This window comes from Malania oleifera, chromosome 13 (assembly GCF_029873635.1).
Source record: "Malania oleifera isolate guangnan ecotype guangnan chromosome 13, ASM2987363v1, whole genome shotgun sequence".
In the NCBI taxonomy this organism is placed as follows: domain Eukaryota; kingdom Viridiplantae; phylum Streptophyta; class Magnoliopsida; order Santalales; family Ximeniaceae; genus Malania; species Malania oleifera.
In genome coordinates this window covers 10,559,381-10,580,704 of record NC_080429.1, presented here as the reverse complement: position 1 = coordinate 10,580,704, position 21,324 = coordinate 10,559,381, and the positions used below count along the sequence as shown (strand labels likewise).

The 21,324-nt window shown below is 39.3% G+C and overlaps 1 protein-coding gene across 2 annotated transcripts in view; it reads left to right on the top strand.

Annotated features, from left to right (window-relative positions):
- Nucleotides 1-1,173: 1,173 nt before the first annotated feature.
- LOC131146450 (uncharacterized) overlaps nucleotides 1,174-21,324 on the top strand; it is a 45,786-nt gene continuing 25,635 nt past the window's right edge. The window contains exons 1-8 of one of the 2 annotated variants that reach the window (XM_058096072.1): nucleotides 1,174-1,344; nucleotides 1,451-1,598; nucleotides 2,100-2,218; nucleotides 2,380-2,467; nucleotides 3,718-3,872; nucleotides 9,219-9,371; nucleotides 9,481-9,591; nucleotides 20,732-20,843. In XM_058096072.1, the coding sequence (XP_057952055.1) occupies nucleotides 1,276-1,344; nucleotides 1,451-1,598; nucleotides 2,100-2,218; nucleotides 2,380-2,467; nucleotides 3,718-3,872; nucleotides 9,219-9,371; nucleotides 9,481-9,591; nucleotides 20,732-20,843 (955 nt within the window). In that variant the 5' untranslated portion in view covers nucleotides 1,174-1,275. The remainder of the gene's footprint in view (nucleotides 1,345-1,450; nucleotides 1,599-2,099; nucleotides 2,219-2,379; nucleotides 2,468-3,717; nucleotides 3,873-9,218; nucleotides 9,372-9,480; nucleotides 9,592-20,731; nucleotides 20,844-21,324) is intronic. The other variant, XM_058096073.1, reaches the window with a different exon arrangement.

The window sequence follows — 21,324 nt, the reverse complement described above, 5'->3', positions numbered from 1 at the left end:
CTTAAATTTATCATCCTCGCATGTTTCATCTTCTTTAGAGGTCAGAGTCTTTACCTAGTTAGCCAAGTTGTTCATCCTATAAGCCATATAGATAGTCATCCCACAACCTGACTGCTCCCAAGGAACAAAATTAATTATAGTAATGACTAATGAGTAATATATTAGTTGACACATGGAGAGACAAAATAATGGAGGCAGCCATGATCCCAATCATTTTACAATCCAAATTAATGGAGGCATATCCCAATCTTTTAGTTATCCCAATCATTCCAATTTTTTTAGTTATTTAAAAAAAAAAACGATTAACCCTTAACAGAAAAAATTGAAACACCCATATTAGCAAAATAAAAATGACGTTAGAATTTATAGGGAAAAAATGATGGAACAGAAACAGAGAGAGAGAGAGAGACGATAATAAAGGAACAAATACAAAATATGAAATGCCAGAAATGCGAAAATTAAAATCTTAACTCCATCAAAAGGAACAGTATGATAAATTGATGGATTATCGGCTCTCTTTGTGCAAGAGATAGTGGTAACAAATGGAACATGTTAATATTTAAATATTTCATACTCAATAAAATATATAAATTTTTTTTCATTTAATTAAATATAATTAGTGTATATTTATAGTGTATGACTGTTATATTAATTTTTTTTATAAAAAAATATTTTTAACTAAATTACAAACTGTAAATTATAAGTGAAAATTTTAATTAATAATTGATTATTCACTCAAATAATTCAGAAAACAATTTAATTAATAATGAAAACCTAGTGCACAGAAAATTTTGCTACTCCAAGTAGCGAGATTTAACTAAATTATAAACTAAAATATAAGTGAAATTTTAATTAATAATTAATTCTTCACTTAAATAATTCAGAAAACAATTTAATTAAAGTACACAGAAAATTTCGCTACTTGAAGTAGCGAAATTTAAATGTCAGACTCATTATCGCAAAGATGCATGATAATGAAGTAGCGAAATTTAAATGTCAGACTCATTATCGTAAAGATGCATGATAACCAAATCTCGTTACTTGGAGTAGTAAGATTTGCTTAATGCTAATACGTGACAAATCTCGCTAAAATAACGAGATTTATTTAAATCTTGCTAATCGGGGTTAAAACTCAAAAAGCTCGACCTCTTGATCCGGTGCCTATGTTTTGGCATTTTGTTGGATGTGTTTGTAGTCTCGACCCTTTCATCCACTCGGTGAAAAAAGAGCAGAAAGTAGCAGCAAAAACAGGGGCGGCAGGGACGTCAAAGAGCCATGGTGCCGCCGTACGGCTTGCAACTCGCCTCTGATCTCATCTCCTCTAACTTCGGTGATCTCGTCGCTGTAAATCTCTCTCTCTCTCTCTCTCTCTCTCTCTCTCTCTCTCTCTAAAATGTTGTACTTTCTATCATCTTTCATCGTTCATATCTTTGAGTTCTCATGTCCGCAGAAAGTGTGCAGCTGTCTCCTCCGCAGAGGAACCCTACCCTTGACAAGCATAATCCAGTACACCGGGCTTCCTCGCGACAAAGTTATGAACTCCCTTCTTGTATTGATTCAACACAACTGTGTTCAAGCCTTCGCTCAAGAACAACCAGGTATGGCATTCGCCTCCCTTTCTTCTCACAGCAGACGTCTTCCAGGAAACCTTTATTTTAATTTATTTTCCCGATAAAACAGTCTAGCTGAGCTTTGCATTATTCCTATCAATTTAAATTCAGTTATCTAAAAACAAATCATTCCTTATTGCTGGAGAATTTGCCGGGATTTTTTTTTGAAGCATATGAAAACAATAATTTCACGGTGAATATTGTCAACGATTATTAATAAACGTAACGATTTTCAATGCAATTTTTGCTCCGAGGAGCAATAAGAGTACACGAACACTTCCAGCCAGAAAATTCTTCCGAGTACTAGCTTAGGCAAAGACGAACTTTGGACTGTTTCATTTGAATTTTCTTTCTTCTCTCCCTCTCCATAATCCGGATACCAGTGCAGGAAAACAATAAAATTTAAATTTCCTTCGTTTAAAATGTAGTACTATGTAGAGGATAGAGGTGACCTCATAAAGGGTCTGACTAATAAAATCATGGACGTAGGGGGTTTCGGAGAAGCACCGAAGGTTCAAACTCAGTACATGGTCCTGTTTGATAATATCATCCATCGTATGAGGTTTCCCAAGTTCTTGGCAATTGTAACAAGAGAACTAGATGACCAAGTTAGATGTTTCTTCCTCTAGTTTTTATTTTATTTGATATTATAGTTTGGTTTTATTTTGTTTAACTTTGTAGTTTGATTTTAGTTTGATGTGATTTTTAGCTGGGTTAACAGTTGAGTTTTTGTTTTTGATTTCTTGTGTTGCACATTGGTGTTATGCAGTGTCAGAAAGTACTTGAGTCGCTGCTTCAACATGGTAGGCTTACACTCTCACAAATTTATGACAGAGCCAAATCACATCGAAATGAAGGCAAGTTTCTATTGCATACTTGCTTTGAGTCCTTTTATGGATCATATGCCCCCCCCCCCTTCAGTTTAAGTTGAGTTCAAGTTCTTATTAATTGAATTCATCCCCATATTTGTTGTATTGCGAACGTAAATCATTTGACAAAAATGTAAGAAATGCTACTTTAGTTATTGAACTTGATCATTGGGAAATTTATTGGATTAATCACCTGAACAGATGAAAGTTTTTGACTTCTACTATAAGATTTGAACAATTTGAGGATGGGGTGGATGTGGTGTTTGTATCTTGTACTGTGGATTTTAATACTGTTTGGGAGATTGTGGTTGTGCTCAATCACATCATGAATTGAGCTCAACTCTGATCCCAGCAACCTCCTCGCCAACTGTGCGCACCGATTGGCATGAGTCAAGTTCACTCTGAGGATGTGTCTTTTATAGGTTTTCTACAAAAACAAAAGCTTTATGGAGGGAAAGGTTTTTTTTTTTTTTTTGGGGTAACATTTGGGGGCATTGGTGTTCAAGCTCAAATTTGGTTTTAGACGAAGTTGTGGAGACCCACAAGAGTGATTGCTTGGAGGTGTTGTGAAAGAGCTTAGTGATTTTTATCAGAATATTTTCTTATATTGCGGGAATGATGCTGAGGCAATTTCAATTTCAAACGACTTGTGGAAGTGGCATGGAGATGCCGCTTTTTATGTTTCGTTCCGTGTAGGTGATTGTTTGACAGGTGCTATTAAAGGGTTCTTTGACTTTCTGAAAAAAAAGGTGTCTTAATTCGTGGCCTAGTGGTGATGGTTGGAGCATTTCATGTCATGCTGATATAGGGAATAGAGATGCTTCTCTTTTATGTTTTGTGCCACGAATTGTATGGCATATCTAGGAGCAAAGATGGTTTCCCCAATAACTCTCAAATCCTAAACCAGCATCATTTATAATGTTGAATGATTCTTGAATGAGAATTCTTTGCTCTTCCAAGTATACCTCTACCATCCACATGCTAATCACCATTCCTAAGCATGTGGATAATGGAGGTGTGCCCTCTTATGCACTTGTCGCATACACCTAAAAATTTCTCTTCCTAAACCACAGAGTTTTCACTATTTTGATTTGAATTTGAATTCTCTTTCGTGTTTCATTTTTTTTCCCATGTGCTGTTTGCTTTATGCACATGCATGTAGCTCAATGTGGTTTTTTATTTTCCATAAGTTGCTGATTATGTTTTTCAAAAAATCAGTTCATATATTTTTTCCCCAGAAAATTGTGCTGCACAGGATGCTTTAAGAGAGAGCCTTCTTAAGCTTTTACATGTCCATTTTGTGGAACGCTGCCCAGCCGGTGAACCATTTCTTTCCCTGCCAACTGAGGATGAAGAAACTCCTGCAAAGAAGCGAGGCACTAAGTCTGCCAAGGTACTTTTTAATTCTTGTCAAGTTTATCAATCAGTGGTTGCTTTCTGAGTAAAATCATGATAATTTGTTGATTAGTAATATTGTTTTATATTGCAATTATAAATTTATAAATCAATAGTGCGAATCCACTTTTTTTTTTCCTTTGGTCCGTCAATGTACTTGTCACTTGTATTAAAATAAGCATAGTGGATTACCGGGATCTTTTCATATTCAAAAGCTAAAAATGGTGGAAGGGGCTCTAACAGACAAACCCAAGAGCAGTTTGTTGAAGAATTGGGTAATTTGGAAGACCTAATCACAATGACAGGGTCTCTCCCTCTATTTATAATGTATGCTAAGTATATAATGATGACCATATTACCTTTGCTAACTCACACACTAACTCACACTTACTAACACAGCAATAACTCACAATGGTAACACTAAATAACTAACACAAACTGGTTTCGCTCCCCTTTAAGCTAGAGCATAGATATCATATGCTCCTAGCTTGTTACAAATGGACTTAACCCTAGCATCTCCCAAGGCTTTAGTGAATGAATTGGCAAGTTGGAATTCAGACTTTACATAAGTCCTTCTTCTGCACAAGTTTCTATCGAATGAAGTGACAATCAACTTCAATGTGTTATGTTCGCTGAAAATTGTGTTTGAGGCAATATGAATAGCAGTTTGATTATCACACATCAACTTCGTAGGCTGAGAATGTCGAAAACCAAGTTCTTCTAACTTGTTCTTTAGCCACATAAGCTCACATGTAGTGTGGGCTATGGCCTGATACTCTTAACTTAGTACTTGACCAGGCCACCATAGTTTGTTTCTTACTTTACCAAATACCAAGTTACAACTAACAAAAACGCAATATTCGGTTGTGGATCTTGTGATGGAAGGTGACCCAACCCAATATGCATTTGTATATCCTTGAACATAAGTAGGACCCCAATGTTTATATCACCTCTCCTAGGTGCACCTTTGAGGTATCTCATGATACAAATAATTGTATTCTAGTGACTTGTTCATGGAGAATCAAGAAACTAGCTCACGACACTTGTTGTACATTTAGTTGAGTGATTATGAGATAATTCAACTTTCCAACTATTCTCTGGTATCTTCTAGGTCAGTCAACAATTCACCCACATCTAGCTTTAACTTGCTGCGAGGATCCATAGGTGTATTGATAGGATCCCGATAGACCAGTCTCATCCAAAAGGCCTAGAACACAACAACAACAACAACAACAATAACAACAACACTAGAACACACTTCCTATGGAGAAAATGGTTCCTTGAGATTTGGATACTTTTATACCCTAGAAGTATTTCAATGGCTCTAAATGCTTGGTCTAAAATTTAGCTGGTAAAAATGCTTTAAATGCCTGATACCTCGATCATCATCACCTGTAACCATAATATCATCCACGTACATAGTAAGCAAAATCCTACGAGAAGCAGTCTGATGATAAAATATAGAGTGATCTATTGTGCCTCATTGAAGATCAAATTCAAATACTATGACATCGAATTGACCAAGCCATGTTTTGAGGGCTACTTCATTCATACAAAGATTCTTGAGTTGACACACTAATCATGATCCCCACTGAGCACCAAACCCAGGTGTTATTTCATATAAACCTTCTCCTGAAGATCACCATGTAGGAAGGCATTCTTCACATCTAACTGATGTAGAGGCCAATGACATGGGTGATTGAGGAGATGAACAAATGAATTGAGGCAAGTTCGGCAACAGGGAGAATGTGTCACAATAGTCCAAATTGTACACTTGAGTATACCCCTTAGCAACAAGATGGGCCTTCAAATGGTAGACAACCAATCACAAACTGATCAGGAGGAAGATGTATTAGTTCCCAAGTATCATTGTTCAATAATTCACATCTCTTTAACCATTAGAGTCCTCCACTTAGAATGGAATAGGGCTTTAGAAATAGATTTGGGAAATAGGATCCTTTGGTGAGGGGACTAGAGGTGTAAAAGTACAAGCTGGAGGAGGCTCTCCTCCCTTGAGTGCCATGTGTACATCTACAAATTAGGATGATCTAGGCAACGAGGACTCAAATTGGAGGAAGATGCGGAGGATTGGGTAAAGATAATAAGTTAGAATTTGGAAGGCTAGGCAGAGGAAGAGACTCATCAAGGTCAACAAAACTCAAGGAATCATAATAGTATGGTGTGGACTCAAAAAAGGTGACATCGGTGGAAACAAAGAACCGATGTAAAATAGGGTTGCAACATCGATGTCCATTTTGGGTACAAGAATATCCTAGAAAAAGTACATTTGATTGACGAGGATTCAACTTATCCATTCCTGGACTTAACTGATGGACAAAAGACAACCAATTATATGAGAAGGAAGTCGGAACAAAGGAGCCTTTGGGAAGATGGCTTAATATGAGATTCTACCTTCAAGGACAAATGATGACATTTTGTTGATGAGAGAGCAAGCACTGAGCACGTGACACACATCATCACTCCAAAAAGAAAACTTAAGGGACATTCATTTGATACAATGTACAAGAGACTTTGAGAATATGCCTTTTTTTCCACTTTAAAACCCCTTTCTATTGTGGAGTGTGGGCACTAGATGATTGATAGACCTAAGTTAGCTTTATAGGTATTGAATTGGGTAATGAAGTATTCGTTAGTGTCTCTATGAAGTATCATGACTAGCATAACAAATTGAGTCCTTGTTTGAGAATAGAAGGCACAAAAGATAGTTCTTTCATTAAACACAACCAAGTCATCCTAGAGTAATCATTAATAAATGTAACAAATTACTGGAATCCCAACTTTGATGAGACACGGCTAGGACTCTAAACATTAGAATGGACTAACATGAAGGGTGTAACGACCCTTTTTCGACTTGGAAAGTAAAGGGGATACGGTGGTATTTTCCAATTGACAAGACTCGCAGTCAAGATTAAACACAAACCTCAAAGAGGGGATAGTTGTTTAACTTGTCCAATGATGGATGACCAAGGCGATAAAGGATTTGAAGTGATTCAGCGGCAACAGTTGCAGGCAATAGGAGAGAGCAAGTTGTAAAGTCAACTAGCCTCACGTTTTGTATAGACCCTAACAGTGAGGAAAGAAGCTTTCATAACAATTTAGTGACTTTGTTATCTTTCTAACAGACAAATTTAGGAGTGGACAAAGCAAAAGAAAAAGAGAATGAGGGAGTGGGATTTAATATTCCTAGCCCTTTAATTGAAGTAGTGGAACCATCATCAGGAAGAGTAACTTAAGGTAAATTTTTAGAATGCTTTCGGGCAAAATAGAAGTTGGTTACACTTGTCACATGGTCAGTGACAGCATAATCAATAACCTAAGGACTATTGGGAGAGATTAGATGACATGCAAGTTGTAGGCAGGATTACCATTCTGAGCAAAAGATGCAATGTGAGATGCTTCTTGGGATGCCTGATACTGCAGGAGCCTTGAATCTCCTCCAATGAGACAGTAATAGTACGATGTTCACCAACGACTGAACTTGTGACTAATGAGGGAAACATACTTTTGAAATTTGGGGACTCCATCCCAACACACACACAACTAGAAATACACAAGCAACATACTTCAGGATTCATGGACACCATTGAAACATGCACAACCTTTGACAACCAGAGCAAACCACAAACATGCGATGGACAAGATAAACAGCTGAATGAATCTCAACTACAGCAAATACCACTGTTTCATGCCCCCAGTGAACTCAATAAACATTGAAAAACAGCTTTGGGTAGTACCAAACAATCAGTCCTAGAGTGCCGCACATGAGCAACAAAAAAGATGAGATCACCTCAATATTATCTATAGAGGGCTTTGAACAGTGCAGAAACAACTCAGGCAGAAACATGCCTTTAAGAAGCTTCACGTACCCGCTCATGGAGTCAGCCCTGCCTGCCTTCAACCAGAGCATGAGGGCATGTGGGAGCAGCTCCAGTGATGGGGTTTCAGTGGCTGTCAGATCGACAATGTCTGTGGGTGTCTATGTGTTGGTTTTGCAAAGTCTAAAGGGCTTTTTGTGTTCCGGAAGTGGCAGTGTTGTCCAGGGAGTTTCTGCTGAATCCTGTGGTTTCTGGCAGCTGCTGGCTGGTTTTCAGGCCTATGGTGATGCTAGCAATTCTCCTGATGGTGGACATGCAGCGGATTTGGGGTTTTGGGCTTCGTCGGTTTGATGGTGGCTGTGGCAATTAGGTTTTGGTATCATAATCATGCTTTGACACCACGTTGAAGAATAGGGTATATTGGAAGATCTACTCGCTATGATAAGTCTCTCCCTATATTAATAATATATGTCAAGTATATTACAATGGCCATATTACCCTTACTAACTCATGCAATAACTCTCACTAAACAACTACAGTAACTAGTCACACGGTTAAATGGGCATAATCACTTTAGTGGAAGGGGATTAGACCAGATAAGGGGTGGGACAGGTGGTTAGCTGAAGAAGTTGGTTCTGATCATGTGAGGCCATCCTATAGTCAGAAGCATTTTCTATTTTGCAAGTGTCTGTCTTTCTACATCTGGTTGTTGGGAATCTGGGATAAGGTTGTGTGGGTTAGGGGTCTCGTTCCAGAACAGCAGTGTCTTTGTGTATGGGGAGTTGTGTATAAATTTTTTTCCATAAAATAATGAAAATAAATAAATAAATAATTGCTCAAATACGACTGCAGAGACATCAAGCAAGCCTTTGGGCCTACTAGGTGGGGTTGGCTGCATGAATCCCCTGCCCTATTTTGCACTATTTGAGTCAATATTGTCTGAAAGTTGGAGAAATGCACAAATATGTAAAATATATTAGGATAAGTTACTTTTGGTTACTATTATTTTTCATAGCTGATAATATTTAATGCCTCGTGATTATATTTTTATCGATAACAATGTTTGGTTTGTTTATATGTCAATTAGTCTTTTATCTTCAAGGATGATTATTTTGTATTTAACTCCTGGTTAACATTGGATGTGCTTGGATATTTCCTGCGGCATTGACGGATCAAGCAAGCAATAATGCAAATTATCAACCTGTAGTTTCTAAATGAAGGATTATAGTTTTTGATATTATCAAAATCTGATTTACCTGTTGATGCTTTTTCCGAACAAGAGCATAATTTAGTAGTAAGAGAAAAAAAAAAGGAGAATTAGAAAATTGTGGACAAGAAATCCTCCTGAACAAGTGATTAATAAATGAAAAATAGAAAATTTGATGGGCCATATCCTTCCAATCCCTCTGCATATTAGCCAGATACATTCCTTTTTGTAATCTGAATTTTGAGTTTGTAATTTATGCCTGGAGCTTTGTAGAACACTATCTCTTGTTTATCACTTACAGATTATTGAGGAATTCGATACTACAGAGCGCCGTGCCTTAACAGCTGCAGTGCCTATGGAAGCAATGAGATTCTCACTGATAACAAATACAGCAATTGATGATACGGAAAAAAGTGAGGACAATTCCCCTGGTGGTATAACGGTTGGGGAGAAGGTCACTATAGCGAAATTTTATTTATTTTGATTTACATGGTTTGATATGTTCTAAATTGCAGGTTTACATCTTTTTGCAACCTTATTAAAGCAATTTTCACTTGTTACAGCGCAAGCATAATGCTTTAGAGTCTGATAGAGGCATAGAGGCCTCTGAAAGTGAGAGAGAAATTCTTTGGCGGCCCAACTTTGAGGAATTTGTACGTCGTCTTAGGCATAAGGTTTGTTTCATTTTTTATCTTTTTGGATTTGTATTTGTATTTTTTGACTATGTTTGAACAAATGAGAGCATATTATTTTTCTACTTGAGAATATTTTTGACTTTAATGCAAATTGGTTTACACATGAATGCTTTATGTGCCATCTTTTACAATGTTTTAATAGAGCTGGTGCAATTACGTAACAATGAATATGTTAAGGGAGCTTTAGGGTTCATATTAGAGGCATTTGGGATTGAGTTGATAGGATTCGGGCATGATTATAGTTTTATTTATTTTTTCATATTTTTTAAAAGTTTGCTAAATATTTAGATTTTTTTTTCAAACAAGTGTATATGGTTTTTGCTTAAGCCCCAAGTATTAGTCTTACTGATACCTAAACTTAAGGTTTTTCAGTCAGGGTTGATCAATATGAATTTGGCTATGGGTTTTCCCTTGTATTATTAGTGCCTTGGTTTTTTAGCCTAGGAGCAAGGTGCAAAGTGCTGGTTTTCTCCTTATCGCATTTTTAAAAAGTGTACAATAATTGAAAAGACGAACATATACTAGGAAAAGGGCAACAAAAGAGTAATAGTAGTAATTTTTGGGTACCCAAAACGGATGGAAGATTTTGTCTAGGAAAGAAAAGCCATATTTGTCTTTTATTATGTCATGTATAATTCTATTTATTTTTTCTTCTTTGAATACCTGGAAAGAAAAAGACAATTAATTAATCACCAAAAGCTCCATTTTCAAGTGCGCTTCTTGAACCTCAAGGGCACCAACTAATGCATCTTGCCTTGGGTTTTAAAGAAATGGGGCTTCATGCCTTAGTGTCACGAGCTAAGCTTGTTCAGGGCATTATGCTTGCCTGTGACCGCTTATCTCGTGTGTTTGGGATGGGTTTCCATCATGTAAATACTGGTGTAGGGTTATTTTCCAGTATTTATTTCATTGTAAGCCAAATAAGGCAGTATGACTCCTCGGTCACTTTGATGTTTCCTAGTGCCAGAGTGAGAATGGCCCAGAAAGCTCTTTAGGGGAGGGTGAGTGTTCATCAATCATTGTAAAACTCACTAGCAATTGTCAACGTGCTTAGCCTACTTGCCTCCCTCGCTAAGTACAACATGTCAACGGAGGATTTGTTAATGAATTACGTTTGCTTCAATATTTACTGCTTGGTTGCCACGGCTTTCATGAATTGATTATTATTTCCGCTGCTATCTGATTGAATGTTAATGAAAGTGCTTCGTGGATGAATGTTGGTAAACAATAGCCTGGCTAGTTAAGCAAGAGTGCTTTAGCTAGCGCCGCACGGGCCTTCACAACGGTGTGGAAAAGGCGGTCCGTGAAATTTGGTATCAGAGCCAAGGCTCAGTTACTACGAGAATTCAGTTACCTTCGTTGTGGGATTTTGGAAGCTTTGGTAATTGACCATGGCACCAAACACTGCTGAGAGACTTGGTGCACTGGAAGCACAGGTTGAAGAGACAACCAACAATATGGCCAATGAGATGGCCCAACTGAGGGGACTGGTTGATGAGGTGATGGGATCACAGCAACATCAAGCAAGTTTGACAAGTGAAATGTCAGAGGACTTGCACCACACTGTGGAAACTTTGCAGGCCCGGATGGCTGATCTGGATGCAAAGGTGAATCTGATGGTTCTTGCTATGGGGAACTCCAACACTCCAGGAGTCAGCAAGACCAAGATGCCAGAACCCAGGACGTATGGGGGTGCCTGTGATGCTAAGGAGTTAGAGAACTTCTTGTTTGATATGGAACAGTATTTCCGCGCTGTGAGGATGCCCTCAGAACAGGTGAAAGTGGAGACTGCAACCATGTACTTGGTGGGTGACGCCAAACTATGGTGGCGTGCTAAGTACTATGACATTGAGAATGGAAACTGTGTAATCGATAGTTGGGCAGACTTGAAGAGAGAGCTCAAGGCCCAATTTTTTCCTGAGAGATCTCAAGCATACGGGGTCGATCAGCGAATATGTGAAACAATTCTCTGCTTTAATGTTGGATATTCGGGATATGTCGGAGAAGGACAAGTTGTTCTATTTTCTTGAGGGGATGAAACCGTGGGCAAGGACTGAACTTCATAGACAAAGAGTTCAAGACTTGCTTACCGCACAAGCTGCTGCAGAACGCTTGACTGACTATGCTGGGGAGAAAACCACTTCGTCCAAAGGATCTGGCGGAGAGGGAAATAATGGAAAGTCTTTCAAGAAAGGCAAACCCAAGAATGGGGGAGCCGACTATAAAGCATCAACCTCAAAGGAAGCTTCGTCGTCTCGAGAGTTCAACACACCCAAGGGAAAGGGTAAACTTGAGTGTTTCTTGTGTCGAGGTCCTCATAGTGTCTTTGAGTGCCCTCACAAGGCATCACTTAATGCTTTACAGGCTTCCATTGCCGAACAGGCAGGGGAAGATGATGGGGAAGAAGATGAGACCCCGAGGATGGGTGCAATGCGGCAGGTGAGCGCATTGGAAAAGCAGGCGAAAGTACCAAAGGTTACACGAGCCAGAGGGCTAATGTTTGTGGACTTGAGAATCAATGGGAAGAGCACTCGCGCTATGGTGGATACTGGGGCTACCCATAACTTTGTTTCGCAACCAGAAGCTTGGAGACTCAACTTATCCTTAGAGAAGGATACAGGACGCATGAAAGCAGTTAATTCTGTAGCCCAGCCTACTCTGGGAGTAGCCAAGCAAGTTACAGTGAAGCTTGGGCAGTGGGAAGGTCATGTGAATTTTACAGCAGTGCCATTGGATGACTTTCCAGTCATTCTGGGAATGGAGTTCCTAAGGGGAACGAAGGCAGTGATGATGCCTTCGGCTGGTTCCCTATGCCTGATGGGAGATCACCCGTGCATGGTGCAAGCTATTGCAACGAAAGGAGACGATGGGAAGTTCCTTTCAGCCATGCAACTCAAGAAAGGTCTGAGGAAGGGAGAGCAGACATATCTAGCCACGGTGGTGGTAGATAAAGAAGTAGGCAAAGAGCTGGTGCCTACAACTATCCAAGCGGTGTTGGATGAGTACCAGGAGGTGATGCCAGATAAGTTACCTCACGAATTACCTCCACTACGGGGTGTGGAGCATGAGATTGAGTTGTTTCCAGGGGTGAAACCACCTGCAAAAGGGCCATATCGGATGGCGCCTCCAGAGTTGGCAGAATTGAGGAAGCAACTTGATGAATTATTGGAAGCGGGATATGTTCGCCCTTCCAAAGCACCATTTGGAGCACCGGTGCTATTTCAGAAGAAACACGATGGGAGCCTGTGGATGTGTGTAGACTACCGCGTGCTCAACAAGGTGATAGTGCGCAACAAGTATCCGATTCCGTTGATTTCTGATTTATTGGATCAGTTGAGTCATGCCAAGTACTTCACTAAACTTGACTTGAGGTTAGGTTACTATCAGGTGAGAATTGCTGATGGGGATGAGCCGAAGACTACTTGTGTGACACGGTATGGGGCATATGAATTCTTGGTGATGCCGTTCAGGTAAACGAATGCACCCGCAACATTCTGCACCTTGATGAACCAGGTTTTCCGTGAATACCTTGACAAGTTTGTCGTGGTGTACTTGGATGATATCGTTGTCTACAGTTCCACTCTGGAGGAACATAAAGAGCATCTGCGGAAGGTGTTCGATAGGCTGAAGGGAAACAGTCTATATGTGAAGAAGGAGAAGTGCTCTTTCGCTCAGAAAAGCATAAAATTCCTTGGTTATGTGATTGACCAAGGTCATATCAGAATGGATATGGAGAAGGTAAGGGCAATTCAAGAATGGAAGATCCCAACGACAGTGAAAGAGTTGCGTTCCTTTCTTGGCCTTGCCAACTACTACAGGAAGTTCGTAGAGGGGTATTCACGGAGAACGGCCCCTATGACAGAACTACTAAAGAAGGGTCATGGGTGGAACTGGACAGAGGAGTGCCAGGGAGCCTTTGATGACTTGAAGGATGCCATGATGAGAGATCCGGTTCTGGCTCTTCCGGATGTCATGAAACCCTTCGAGGTACAGACAGATGCATCAGACTTCGCCCTTGGAGGAGTCTTGGTACAGGAGGGACACCCTGTTGCGTACGAAAGCCGTAAGCTTAGTGAAGCGGAGCGGAAGTACACAACTCAAGAGAAGGAGATGTTAGCGGTGATACATTGTCTCCGTGTGTGGAGGCATTACTTACTTGGGGCAAGGTTTGTGGTGAAAACAGATAATTTAGGTGTTAGCCATTTCTTCACACAGCCAAAGTTGACACCCAAGCAAGGCCGATGGCAAGAATTCTTGGCAGAATTTGATTTCTCATTTGAGCACAAGGCGGGGCGATTGAACCAAGTTGCGGATGCACTGAGTAGAAAGGCCGAACTGGCGGCCTTACAAATGGTAACACATCTGACTTCAAGCACTGTTACCACAACGATGCGGGAGCGCATCAAAGAGAACTTAGCCAAAGATCCAGTTGCGCAGAACTTAATGAAACTTACCGAAGAAGGGAAGGCACGACAGTTTTGGATGGAAGATGGATTGCTGATAACCCATGGTAACCGGCTCTTTGTGCCATGAGCAGGTGATCTGAGAAAGACATTGCTGAAGGAATGTCATGATACCATGTGGGCCGGACATCCAGGATGGCAGCGCACTTTGGCCTTACTAAAGCGGGGGTACTATTGGCCGCACATGCTTGATGATGTGGTTGATTATACCCGAACTTGTCTCACTTGCCAACAAGACAAGGTTGAGCGGAGTAAAACGGCTGGGCTGTTGGAGCCCTTACCAGTACCGTCCAAACCGTGGGAAAGTGCCTCATTGGACTTCATCACCAACCTGCCCAGAGTGGGAGACGCAGGGTCTATACTTGTTATTATAGACAGGTTTTCGAAGTATGGTACATTTATAGCCGCACCGAAGTACTGTTCGGCAGAGGAGACAGCACAGTTATTTTTTAAGAACATTGTGAAATATTGGGGTGTTCCCCACGACATTGTTAGTGACCGAGACTCAAGATTCACTGGCAACTTCTGGACAGAACTTTTTAGAATCCTCGGTTCACAATTAGAAATCTCTTCGAGTTATCACTCACAGACAAATGGACAGACGGAGAGATTCAATGGGCTACTTGAAGAGTACTTGCGCCACTTTGTCAATGCCAACCAGAAGAATTGGGTGCAGCTACTCGATGTGGCTCAGTTCTGTTTCAATGCCCAAAAGTGCTCCACAACCAACAAGAGTCCTTTTGAGCTTGTTACAGGCCAGCAGCCGCTGTTACCTCACACAGTGGATGAGCCGTACAGAGGAAAGAGTCCCAGGGCGTACGTCTTTACCAAAGAATGGAAACGAAATGCTGAGATTGCCCGAGCCTACCTCGAGAAAGCTACTAAGCGGATGAAGAAGTGGGCAGATCAGGGGAGAAGACCGCAGCACTTCAACGTAGGTGACTTGGTGCTTGTTAAGCTCAATCCTGAACAAGTCAGGTCACTACGAGGACGAGATAGGAGACTACTTCGCAAATATGAAGGACCAATCCCCATCTTGGCCAAAGTCGGGAAGGTCTCCTACAAAATCGACCCTCCGACTTGGATGAAAGTGCATCCTGTGTTTCACGTCAGCTGCCTCAAGCCGTACAACGCTGACACCGACGATCTAAGCAGAAATCAGTCAGCCAGAGCAGAAGTGAGTACAGGGCAACCTGACAGACGTGAAGTTGAAGAAATCCTTACAGACAGAGAGTTCAAATCCTTAAGGAAGAAGCGGCAGGAATTCTTAGTAAAGTGGAAAGGCCTTGGTGACGAAGAAATTAGCTGGGTTTCGGCGGAAGACATGCAACCGTTCGTAGACGAAGTTGAAGTGTACCTAGCGTCAAACGGGGACGTCGACCGCATAAGTGGGGGAGAATGTCACGAGCTAAGCTTGTTCAGGGCATTATGCTTGCCTGTGACCGCTTATCTCGTGTGTTTGGGATGGGTTTCCATCATGTAAATACTAGTGTAGGGTTATTTTCCAGTATTTATTTCATTGTAAGCCAAATAAGGCAGTATGACTCCTCGGTCACTTTGATGTTTCCTAGTGCCAGAGTGAGAATGGCCCAGAAAGCTCTTTAGGGGAGGGTGAGTGTTCATCAATCATTGTAAAACTCACTAGCAATTGTCAACGTGCTTAGCCTACTTGCCTCCCTCGCTAAGTACAACATGTCAACGGAGGATTTGTTAATGAATTACGTTTGCTTCAATATTTACTGCTTGGTTGCCACGGCTTTCATGAATTGATTATTATTTCCGCTGCTATCTGATTGAATGTTAATGAAGTGCTTCGTGGATGAATGTTGGTAAACAATAGCCTGGCTAGTTAAGCAAGAGTGCTTTAGCTAGCGCCGCACGGGCCTTCACAACGGTGTGGAAAAGGCGGTCCGTGACACTTAGCAATTGGATGAGCCCTAGCTATGTATTTAATAGCACTAATCTTTTAGTGATCCATGCGCAGTTTTAAGAATTTTGGTTATTAGTTTGAGTCTGTGTTCACCATTTCTATTTATAGATACAATGCCATTGAATTTGGATTTGATTGAAGGAAATTTGACTATTAAAATATGGAAACTGAGGGAAATTTTAGATGACGATGTGGCTGTTATTTTAATTTTATTTTTTCATCTGTGATGAATTGATTCTGATGGAAACAAACATAGCCTGAAAAGTGTGGGTGAAAAAATCAGAGACTCGAAAAGGTTATGGGGTGCATGATATATTTACATTGAAATAATAACTTTGTTTTTGTACTTTTATCATCCATGAAGTATCATTTAATGCTGCAGAAGTGCGCATTCAAGCAGCCCTTTCAAACAAGAAATAAAATTGACTCTTTTGGTGAAAGAAAATTTGGACTTTGATGCTTTACATTTTATCCTTCTTTTGGTTGCGTTGTAGTATCTTGAATACAATGTGTGAATCCCTTGGTATAATAACTAAATCCTAGACCCATGAGCTTTGAATGTTTTAATTTTTGAGTTCTACCATGCCTGATTTTTTCTTTCCTTTCTTTTGCCTTTTTGAGAGAGAAGGAAGGAGGGGGGGGGGGGGGGGGGGGGGAGGGGTTGGATGGGGGAGTAAGCTTGAGGAACTAATGGCTTTAATATGGTTGTCATTCGATGTTGTTGGGATGTGGTCAAGTATGACTTGTTGAGAGTTTTTTAGGGATTTCATGGTAATGTGGTAATTCCTGATAACATGAATTCCACTTTCATCACTTCAGATCCCAAAAAATATTGTTTCATTTGGGTGAATGATTTTAGACCTATTAGTTTGAACATGGGCGTCTATAAGATTATTGCTGAGGTTTTGGTGGTAGATTAAGGGAGTTGTAGCTGATATTATATCTAGTTTTCAGCCTGTGTCTGTTGGTGGGAGACATATTTCGGATGCCATTCTTGTAGCAAATGAAGCCGTTGAGGATGTTTGGCTGAGTAAAAAGAAAGATCTTGTGGTAAAGTTAGATTTTGAGAAGGCTTATGATAGGTTGAATTTGCTTTTCCTGGATAGACTGTGAGAGTTTGAGGGTTTTTGGGTTGAGATGTAGAGGTTGGATAATGGACTGTCTTTCTTCAGCTTCCTTTTCCATTATTACCAGGGCATTGTTTTAGGCTTCTAGAGGAGTGAGTCTAGCAGATACATAATCTTTTTTTTCTCTTTATTTTGTTGCTGATGTTCTGAGATGGCTGATAGAGCGGTGGGTAGGGGTCTATTTCATCGCCTTTCAGTGAGGAGTGATGGTGTGATTGGGTTGCATTTGCACGACACTGAAGTGTCAGATGGGAGGTCCTTTTAGCTCAATTTGTTTGCGTGATTTAGGTGCTTAATATCTAAATCATGAGGTGGTTTCTAGATTTGCTACTCTTGCTAGTTGCGGTGTTCAACAGCAGCCTTTGACTTATCTAGGTGTGCTCTTAGGTGGCAATCTGCATTCTGTGCAGTTTTGGATCCAGCTATTGCAAAGGCCTGTAAGAATTTACATGGTTGAGGTCAAAATTTCCCCCTCTTTTCTTTTGGGGGTCATAATACTTCAATTCAGGCTTGTCTTTCTTCTATTCCTCTTTATTTTCTTGCTTGTGTTTAAGGTCCTTATTGGGCTAGCAGCTAGATTGAAAGGGATTGTGAGGGAGTGGGGGGAAAATAGGGATCATCTAGGGAGCTGGGAGGTTATCTGTAGGTCTAGGGCCGAGGGGGGGCTTGGGCCGAGGGGGGGCTTGGGTCTCGGGAGTCTGGTCTCTAAAAACATTGCTGTTGTGGGTAAGTGGTTATGATTTCTTTGGAAATTAACTCTCTTTGGCATAAGGTTTTCAAAAGTAAATATGGTTTGCATGCAAATGGATGGGATGCTAATATTGGAAATAGAGTTTCTTGTGAGAACCTGTGCAAATTTACCTTGCTGATTTCGCCTTTTTTTCTGTCCTCTATTTGGTACAAAGTGGGAAATTGTTCTTGAATCTATTTTTTGGAGGATACCTGGGTAGGAGAGCAGTGTTTTTGTGACGCTTTTCCTTTTTTGTTTCACATTATTTTGCTTGAAAATGCTTCTATTCTCATTGTTTATTTATTTTTATAAAATTCATTAATTTAATATTTTTATTTTTTCTATTTTTTTAATGTAATTGAATTCTTTTTTCTACGTCTCTATCATCCATTGTCTATCCTTCCATGGAATATTGGAAAAAAATAGTTAATTTTTTTTATTGAAATTTAGAAGTTGTGTAGTGATATTTTAAGATGTTAAAAAAGGGATTCAATAGTTGTTAGTTTGTTTGTATAATATTCATTTTATTATTTAATTGATATTTATGTGGGGTTATTTTGAAAATAAAATGGCACCATAGTGAAACTTCCCTTTCTATAGGTATAGATATTAGAATACAGTAAACTAGTGATGATATGAAAACAGATTTGAAAGCAGCAAGCAGGTAGTACATTTGTAATAAGTTTTTTCCTTGTCAGTTTAATATTTTTATTTTTTTTGAAACTATTTTATTTTCTTCCATTGGTATTTCTTCTCTGATATAATGAATTCGCTCCATCTGTTTACAAACTATTGGAAGAAATTCAATAAGTAATAGAAGAATATTCTTAATTTCCATGATTCCCTTCAATTATATCTTTCTTTGCATTTATTACTGTAAATATGAATATTAAATTTTATTTTTTTATTTATCCTTTATTTTGGCTCCTCAAATCATAAAAATCCTTTTTTTGTCCCTTGTTTTGCATAGGCATTGGGGAGAGAGTTTGTTTTTGCATGTAGCAATGGATTGAGGATGCTCTGTTCTATATGCTTGTCCCTATCTCTATTGCTTTTCATGTTGTCATATTGCTCCCATTTCTAGATTCTTGTTTGTGTGCCTCTTTAAACTTTTCCTTCTAGAGGAATTTGAATGAGAGAGAAAAACTAATCTTGTGAGGTTGTGAGGGGTGCTTGATTCTTTTTGTTCTCCCAAATAAGATAGTAGGTTTTGGACTCTGGATGCTTCATGGGAATTTTTCTATAAATCTTTTTTTGATTTTCTTAACCGTGATCCCAATGACTCTTGGTTCTCTTTGCCCTCACTTATTGGGAAAGCTAAGACTCCTTCCAAAATCAGGGAATCTGTCTGGTCCATAGTCCTTGATAGGATTAATATCATGATTTGCATCAGTGTTTTGGTTAGAAGACCCTACAGAGCATGTTTTTGTATGTGTGTGTTCTTTGCCTCTATGTGGTGAGTCGATTGCACATATATTTTAGCAGTGTTCCTTATTGTGACATATTTAGAGCAGGTCTTTTGATGCTCTTAGGGAGCATGATGCGTGTCCTTCTTTGGAGAATGGACAGGTTTTGTTTTAGAACTTTTGAGGGCTCGGGGTGTGGAAAGGAGGGGAAGACTCTTGGGATGTGCTATTTTTGCTGTGGTTTGGTGCATTTGGTTGTCGCAGAACTCTAGAATTATTCTTGTCTTTTTTTTCTTTATAATATTTCTTCTTTGTCTAAAAAAAAATGGAATAGCGCATTTGCATGCTATGTGATTGCCAAACACATCTAAAATAGGAAGGAAAGTTGCCAAGGACAAATATATAACCATGGTTTTTATAGATTAGAATTTTGGGCAACTAAGAAACAACATAGACAAAAACTAATTGCAAAATTTTAATATGGATGAGTCATAGAACTCCAAATGATAAAGCATGAAATGAGCAAAACAAATTTAAGACCATCTAGGCATTTACATTGTAGAATAAATAGCAAGAGCAATCTGGTTGAGTTATGAGGTGGACTGCTTTGTTTGGGGTAGCATAAGGGGGACGGGTAGATGTAGCGAAAATTGAATTGTAGTGACATAATATTTGGTCGCCCTTCAACTTTTGGAAGATATTGCGTGGATCGAGTAGAATGGAAACAAGGATTCATATGACCAATCCCATATAGTGAGACTTGAAGCATTTGTGGTGTTGTAGTAGGCATGAGTGTTCAGCCAATAAGAGTAGATTGGTGGATATTGTATTTGGGAGACATGTTAGACTGTCAGTAATCAGTATAGATATTTCTACTGGTGGGAAAAACTCTTCTGGGTTTAATCTCAATATATTTCAAAACTAAATAAAGCATGATTCTGAAGGACAAAATCATGATAAAATTTACTTTGTTGGTTATCATGTTCAATTTGGAGCCTTAATATTGGTCACCTTCTCTAGTTGTTTGTGCTAGCTCTCTTTAGATGTACCTGTCCTGTCCGCATGTGATCAGTTTCATTTTGGTCGCACAGTGGCATCTCTTGTTCTATTTAATTTTTTTTTTTATAAAAATTTGTCAAGTCTTGTTGCTGCTTTCTAGATACATTTGTTTGTATTGTGCTGGAAAGTTTAGATGTTCTCCAATTTGTGGATTTAATATGCATGACTACTATTTTGATTCACATTATTCAAAGCTGTACAAACTTATTTTTCTCACTTATAAATTACTTTCTACTTTCTTGACACTAAGCGGTGGTTTCAATCTGATATCATTTATGGTGATGAGTGAACTAATTTTGTGTGGGATAAAGCTTTAAATGTTTTCTCTCGTTTCTTAATTAGCTTTCTGCAATGTTTTTTTTTTTAATTGAGTGAAATATGCGGTGTGTTCTATAATTCTTCAGGCGTGCATTGAAAATGTGAGGATACAGACGGGTGATGCAGCTGCAACTATTTTAACTGCTATCCTGGAGGCAACCAGAAGTGCAGAGACAAAAGTAAAAACAGAAAGAACAGGTGCCCTACATCTAATACTATTAATTAATTGCTTTGAATTTCTTTTATTCTATGTTACTTATGCGGCTAGCGTAATATTCACGAACTTGAAAGTGTTTTTTATTTGGTGTTGCTCAGTACAATTTATGGTTACTGATTTCTGTATAAAAAATGAGAGGAAGTGTTGAATCAATGAGTTGGTTATTTATGAACCTTTTACCAGATTGACTAAATGATGAGGGCTTCCCTTTAGTTTGATCGATTTAAGCAAGCCATGCTGCTACGATGCCCAAGCCATTGTGTTGGAATGATCTGCTTTTAGGAGGATCATAGGGCTGGGGATGCTCCTTCAACTCAAGCTTTACCTATCTTTTTTCAGTTGTCTAGCCTGTATGATGCTTCATTCTCTGATTTCTTCTTAACTTGAACTCTGGAAGTGTGGAGTCGTGGAATTTCTATTTTGTGAGGAATTTGAATGAGAGGGAGACAAATGATCTGTTCT